Source organism: Sinocyclocheilus grahami, unplaced genomic scaffold (genome assembly GCF_001515645.1).
Source record: "Sinocyclocheilus grahami isolate Dianchi unplaced genomic scaffold, SAMN03320097.WGS_v1.1 scaffold143.1, whole genome shotgun sequence".
NCBI classification, from domain to species: Eukaryota; Metazoa; Chordata; class Actinopteri; order Cypriniformes; family Cyprinidae; genus Sinocyclocheilus; species Sinocyclocheilus grahami.
Window position 1 is genome coordinate 1,169,587 of NW_015505322.1, and position 7,612 is coordinate 1,177,198.

Here is a 7,612-nt window from a genome sequence, read left to right on the forward strand (position 1 = left end):
GATACAGAACGAGACCAAACGCGATATCAGCACGTCTCCACACAGTAAACAAAACAAGCGTTTCCTAGCAACGACAACTGCACTACACACTAATGAGACAAGTAAATACACTTACAAGCTGCTTTTCACTTTTTCACTCAAAGAGTATTTCTTTACACTGTTTTCTGCTGGCGCTTGAACACACTTTCCTTATTTTCTCCACAACAAATGGCCAAGCAAGCGCAGACACTGACAAGACACGCCATACAGAACGAGACCAAACGCGATATTGTTATAATATCGATATTATTTATACATTTTAAAGTCATTTCTGTTGACTTGTATGTCATGTAACAGTAAAGTTGTAGTTTAGTACATTTAAACATTAACTTAAAATGTAATATTGGAAAACACATACAGTTAAAATGATAGTCAAGTACTTTACATGTGCTTTAGTATGTTAGTTAGAGCATAATGTTCCTTTATTTAAACAAACAATAAATAAAGTAATTGGATTACTTGAGGACAATTTGTTTGCACTTATTTAGACCTTTTTAAATATAATTTTTAAAAATGTTATATGTTCTAGTATTGTTGACTTAAATTCATTTAATTGCCTCGTTTAGTTAAATGCATTTTCTAGATAGACAAGAAAATTACAAGGAATGAGCAGGATTCCAACAGAGTAAATATTACCTAATATTGTAATAATATATTACTACATATATTTTTGGGCTTTTTAATGAACAGAATTTTTTTTAAATAACCCCCCAAAAAACTTTATTTAGAACCAACTTAATTATTAAATTAAACTACAGGGTTTGACAAAATTAGTAAAAAAAAAAAAAAAGTCTGAATAATTTACAAACTTTATTTTTCTGATTATTGTGAGTCTCAAAATAAAGAGTTACTTTCACCTTTTTCCTGACCAGACAAAGTGTCACATTCCCTTGTGGTGAAAGTATGTGAATGTATGTGCTTAAAGCATCAGCAACAAGCAAGACAAGGGGACAGCGTCCATTCATTCAGTCATGCTATTACATGGCTTCTATAAAAAGCATGATTGCAACATAATGGAGGCTATTCTGTTTCTATCTTGTGCTCCCTTACATTCTCTGCGTAGGTCTTAGATGAAGACAATAATCTGTACATAAAGACAAAGTAAGACAGAAAAACAAATGCACAATATCAAGAGCGATCTAGGTGTAGATTGGGTGGCAACTGTGTTTAGCTGCTGAAATAGAGGCACAAACAAGAAGAAACAGAAGAATGACAGTGTTCACACACAGCGAGGCTGAGAAAGATAAAGTTCTTTGTGAGTGGAAAAGAAGGGAAAGGATATTATGAATGACCAACGGAGACACTGTAATGGATTTCATGTGCTGTTGTTTATTCCAAGATGCATTTGCATGCATACCATTCACGCAAACACACACTCAGACGAAGGAGTGAGAGAAATGGCAGCCATCAAAATGTGTAACTCCAAGAGGACCCAACTGCTGCCGTATCATATCTATAGCTGTTTGTGTGTGTGTGTGTGTCACCATATGGTGCTATCAGTCTTCGATGGACCTTTGATGGAAACTGACATATTACCCGTCTTAATTAATTAAGCATGAAGAAGAGTGCAGAGAAATTGCTGAATGTGACAGGCAACAAATAGTCCAGTATAAATAGGCACAATGCCAAGCCATACATATGTATTTCATTATTATTTCTTTGTATATGGCATATTTTGTTGTGGTCCATTTTGTGTTTTATTGTTGAAGTGATGTGTGTTTAATGTTCTGTCTAATGTTTATTTGTTTTTTTCCACAATGCTTCCTCTACAATCAGGAGGTGGAGGTTTGTATGATTGTGCTTTTGTTTTTCCATTGGAACAGAGTATTGCTAATCTGCCTGTTTGTTTGAAGGGAAATTCTTCCAAGTTTGCGTTATGTGTGCTTAATGCTGCTGTAGTTGCATGATAATATAATAATGCAGTGTGCACTGAGTGTAACTTCTTGTGTTTCACATGAGTAACTATGAGCAAGGAAGTGTAAAAATGCATTATTCAAACAGCAACAATGGATTACTTGATGTACTGTAATAAACAGAAGCTCAGAAAAAATGAAATGCAGACTGTTGATTAAGTTTTCTGTTTATTGACTTACGTTTTTTTTTTTTAGGAACCAGGAACATGGAGTCCAGGAAAACCATTTGATCAAGGTAGGACTGTCAGCTATAGGTTGGAACGTCATTGTGTTTTGCATGTGTTCAGAGTTGAAAAATCAAAGAAATCTTTCAAGCTGAAGTGTGTCATTTTTTTTTTTTTTTCGTTTTTTAGTCAAATTCTTTCTCCTGACCAGCCAGACTCAGCAACAACTGCTTAACCAATGGCGTGAGTTTTAGGCGGGACTATTTGTTTTGTTTTACCAATTAAAAATTAGTGGAGTGTTCATTAGTAATTATTTTCAATATTTTCAGTTATTCCATACATTTAATTATCTCAAGACATTTTTTTCAAAGTTGTTGAGCTTAAAATGCTCTTCCTTGCACAACTTCTAACATCACTGATTACGCAGCCCAGGATGCCACTGCTAATTCGAGTGCTAAGTCTCACCCAAACCATTGGCTGTTTATAAGCAGTTATTGGAGTTTAATGACATGGGTATGACATAGGTATTACAATGTGAAGGTGGTTTATGAGGAATATGTGTCCCCGTAATTCAAAAGGCTTACATAACATCATAACATACTAAATGGTGTTTTTTGATGCACAAAGTTTTCTGTAAGGGGTAGATTTAGATGTAGGCCGATAGAAAATACAGTTTTTACAGTATAAAAACCATTATGCCTATGGAGAGTCCCCGTAAACCACCAATACCAACGTGTGTGTGTGTGTGTGTGTGTGTATAGAGAGAGACATTTGTGATGACTTCCATATGATCACAGCTTTCAGCCATACTGTGAAAAAATTATTTTTTGACTCCTTTTGAAGTAAAAACACATTAAATCCTTAATACAGGATACATTTACTAGACTTGATAAGCAGCACAGCATAATGCATTTTGTTTTCGTACAATGCATGTCTTACTGCACTGACAGATTTTTATCTCCACTGGTTTTTAACTTTGTTGTTTTGAAAAAGTGAATCTGCCATTTCAGCAAGACAAATTTCATCTGTATTAAAGATACTTTTCTTTGAAAATTAGTCATAGCATCTTATGCAGTATTGCTTCTCCAGTTAATTTATTTAATTAATTTATTTTAATTATTTATTTTTGAAGTGCACTATTGTTCAAAAGTTTGGGGCCCCTTTTTTAATGCTTTTATTCAGTAAGGAAGGACACAGACATTTATAAAGTTACAAAATATTTCAATTTCAAATAAATACTGTTCATAATGCTGTTAATAAATGCTTTCCAGCAATGTGTGAAGCACGGCTCACACCGAAGTCACTTTAAACCCAGCAGTTTTATATTGGTCAGCGTGGTGAATTTGCTTGACCAACTTGAACATGAGCGAAATCTGCATGGGGAACTTTCGCCCTTCGTACAAATTCCTTTTAAAATGAATGGAATTCGCCTCCAAAATTTTGCAAAGCAAAGATAACTGTGACCTCACCAATAAAATCACAGACATGCAGTTATAGAAAGTTATTCAACATGTTGAAACGTCTGTCAACCAATCAGGTTAAGGGATTCAGCAGTCTTGTGGGACTGTATACTTATAAAGGCAGTATGGGAAAAGTAACTTGAAATTTTATGAGTAACAGAAATAGCAGAAGATTTGCCTTAATGCTTAAAATGTTTTTATGTTACAGGCTATTTATTTATTTTTTATTTTTTTGAGGTCATTGGAAATGGAAAGATGTGAATCTCTGCTCCTTTGAGCCATAGCGTCTTGTCGGTTATCAGTGTTGAGTGGATGTTAATCAGGCATATATGAGAACTCAGCTGTTGTGCTAATTCACAGTCACATGCTGTGGCCTAATACCCGTATCATTACGCTACATCCGTCTGAGAAAATTAGAAAACTGCTTTTTAAGACTCTCTATCACATCAAACTCTCAGTGTGCAGTAAATCTTACGAGATTATGCATATTCGAGAGTCATTAGAACCCTGTTGAATATTCATCACGAGTTTGATATTCATGCAAATCACTATTGATAGAGCATTGAGTGAGTCAAAAAGAGCAAGTAGAGCCGTTTAAAACAGATTCTGATCACACTCAACATGATGATGCACAAATCAATCACAAATTTTGTCATACACGCACACACACACACACACGGACAATGGACTCAGAGGGTGCTGAGGAGATTGGAATTGGATAAGCCCTAAAGCCTGTGCAGGATTTGACTAAGGCTCTTACCATCTGAGGTCAGAGAGCATTCGAAGTGTGGCTGTGTTTGTGTTTGTACTTTGACAAGGGGAAGGTAAAGAATGAGTATGTTTGTGAGATATCGTCTTTCTTCCTCTGTGCATATGCCTGAGCCTCTTAGGACTATAAAAGCACTTAATGGCATTAGGACTGTTATTCTTTCTTTCTCTCTCTCCTCTATTCTTCCTTCTCGCTTACTTTTCGTCACAGAGCATTAGCTACTGCCCCATTTCAGGCTATAGCAGAAATAGAATTCTTATTTTATATTTCACACAAATCAGACAAATCATACTTATGTATGTATGTCTGCAGATGTATATGTGGCTTTCATGTATTTTTGTTGAACCCTGCACATGAGATACATTATTTTTGGAGTTAAGTGGTTTCGTAGTAAAGGAGTTTACCTTTGCTATTCATTGGGTGAGTTTATTAAACAGTTTGTTAATGCAAAAACCTGCACAATCTAGTTTAACCATGTACTAAATGTGCTAAAATATCATTTAAAGGGCTAGTTCAAACAAAAATGAAAATTCTGTCTTTAATTACCCAAACCCATAAGACATTTGTTAATCTTCAAAACACAAATGAAGATATTTTTGATGAAACCAGAGAGATTTCTGCCCTGCCATTGAACATCCATGCAACTAAAACTTTGATGCTTCAAAAAGTCCATAAAGACTAGGGGTGTAATGGATCGTAGTTGATCCGTGATCTGTACGGACCAGGCTCCACGGTTCGACACGCATGTGATTTGCGGATTAGTTGCAAAGTTTAACCAGAACAGACTGACATGTTTCTAAGTTTTGCCAGTTTACATTCAAGCAATTTTAAACCATTCAAGCACAAAAAGAGGCAAAAAGGCTCTCAATTCGGTACTGGCACACTGTTTTCTGTGCGCACACACTACAAACACAGAATTTAATTCTCTATTGCATCTCCTTGTGCTTGAACGAACACATACACACAAAATGATCTCAAAATACCCATCTCGGCAAGTATTCTCATAAACATAGTCGGTTATGTCTTAAAATGACGTAAACAGAAAAAAATCATTATAGAGGATCCATGCATTAGGTCTTAAAGAGACAGCAGCCTATACATACCTGCTGCTGTCTGTATCATTTATCTCAAACAGCAAAGCACAGCTTTAACAGATTAATCTATATTTAATTTATTCAGTGAACACTATGCAATGTTATTTTACATTTAATTATTACTTTTCTCTACCTGAATACTACTGATAGACCGTTTTATTTGTAACTTTGTTCTATTGTATTTATCCATGCTTCTAATTTGTATATTATTTCTTATTTTATTAATGACTGTTGTCTGTTTGAACTTTATTAGTTAAGTCTATTAGGTTTTGCTATGGTATCAAAGAAGTATTTAGTGTTCTTTATATTTGTCTAATTTTTATTCTTTTTTTCTTTCTTTGCTGATCTGAAAAATGATCTGATCTGTGACCCCGTAACGATCCGAACCTTGAGTTTTGTGATCTGTTGCACCCAAAATAAAGACCCTGTAAAAAAGAATCTATATGAACTGAGGGGTTTAACATTGATCAGCACACATACATGCTGTAGAGCTCAACCATACTTGCTTTACACGCTAGAATAAATTTGTTTTTATGAAAGCTGAAATGTTTTTGCCTCACACGTGAGAACAAACCTCAACTTTGGTTCTTGTGCCTCAAGCAAGCATGTTTACGCTTCTGTTTACCATATTTGATGTGCTCTATGTACAGTATGTATGTTGATCAGTGTTTATATGTGAATGCAAATTAAATCCATTCGTCATATAAATATTGTATATCTTCAAAAGATTTTAATTAAATCACTCGATTCATATTGATTACTTTTACAACATATTTATGAACATTTTGAAGCATCAAGTTTAGGTGTAAAGGACTTACAATAAAGGGACAGAAATCTCAGATTTCATTAAGAACATCTTAATTTGTGTTTCAAAGGCAAACAAAAGTCTTATGGGTTTGGAATAACAAGAGGGTAAGTAACTGATGACAACATTTAGGTTTTTGCACAATCTGTGTTATTCTTTGTATGTAGATTTGGCTTAGTATAGATTTTTTTTCTTATTCACAAAACACAATTACTTTACAGTAAAAGTTGTGCTAAAACAATGCAGACAGTGTGCTACTAAACAACACTATCTGTGTTCACAATTCATTCTTATTAAGTAAATACCATGCAAGTTGAATTTAACAGTATTCATGTATTCGGTATTTGCTATGTTTATCTGTTTCATTGTTTGTATTCATACACGTCTGTTTTTGTATGTGTTTCAGCTCTGGACCCTGCCAAAGATCCATGCCTCAAGATAAAATGTGGCCACCATAAAGTGTGTGTGGCTGAAGATTACCAAACACCCACCTGTGTTAGTCAACGCAGAATGAGGTAAACTTCCTCCGAGCTATCTGACTCATTACTGAAACAGTAGTAAAACCAGTGTACACGTGTGGCTTAAAAGATTGCCACACTTGCTACCTTGAATTTGTGCATGACCTCTTGAATTACAAACATTTTGGAGACAGCTATGTATCGGTCAGACATCATGGGTCAGTGATCTAGAACACTTCACAAAACACCCAGGGATGGTTGAAAACAAAACAGTGGAGTGGAAAGCAGTGAGAATACCACTGGAGAAATCTGAGAAAAAAAACTGTTTGAGTAAACTGTTAACAAAAACATTGAATGTTATCAGAACAGTCCAGTGGCTGTGCTACCAAAATATTAAATCTGTGGTGTTAATAACAGCTGGTCCAGCTTTTAGTTTGTAATAATTCCATATTTTTTTCCAAGCCAAGTCCACTACAAACTAAGCAAATACATATGTGGGTACCAAAAGATGTTTTATTTAGATGCTTTCCAGAAGAAATATGGTAATATTTTAGGTCATTGAATTTGTTATGGAGTATTTACTCCAGTTAACATTTTCACCAGTTATGGACTTGCTGTAGCATTTTTCCATATTTTTTTAATATTGATTTTACATGGTACATTTTCCTGCACATGTTTGATGTTAAGTATGGCCAAAAAGTTTTTGAAATTAAACAAGGGCTGTTCTATGTTCTTACCCAGTCAACCTGTACTGGAACTAACTGGGCAAACTTGCCTGCCAAAGTTTGGGAATTAGTTCTTCTGAGAGAGAGAGAGAGAGAGAGAGAGAGAGAGAGAGAGAGAGAGAGAGAGTGTGTGTGTGTGTGTGTGTGTGTGTGTGCGAGGGGGGAAAAAAAGACACAGAGACCCG

The 7,612-nt window shown here is 35.0% G+C and overlaps 1 protein-coding gene across 3 annotated transcripts in view; it reads left to right on the plus strand.

The window, feature by feature from the left end:
- spock3 (SPARC (osteonectin), cwcv and kazal like domains proteoglycan 3) overlaps positions 1-7,612 on the plus strand; it is a 38,679-nt gene that overhangs the window by 7,978 nt on the left and 23,089 nt on the right. For 2 of the 3 annotated variants that reach the window (XM_016280744.1, XM_016280742.1), the window contains 3 exons: positions 1,816-1,824; positions 2,148-2,187; positions 6,651-6,759. In XM_016280744.1, coding sequence (XP_016136230.1) covers positions 1,816-1,824; positions 2,148-2,187; positions 6,651-6,759 — 158 coding nt within the window. The remainder of the gene's footprint in view (positions 1-1,815; positions 1,825-2,147; positions 2,188-6,650; positions 6,760-7,612) is intronic. The other variant, XM_016280743.1, reaches the window with a different exon arrangement.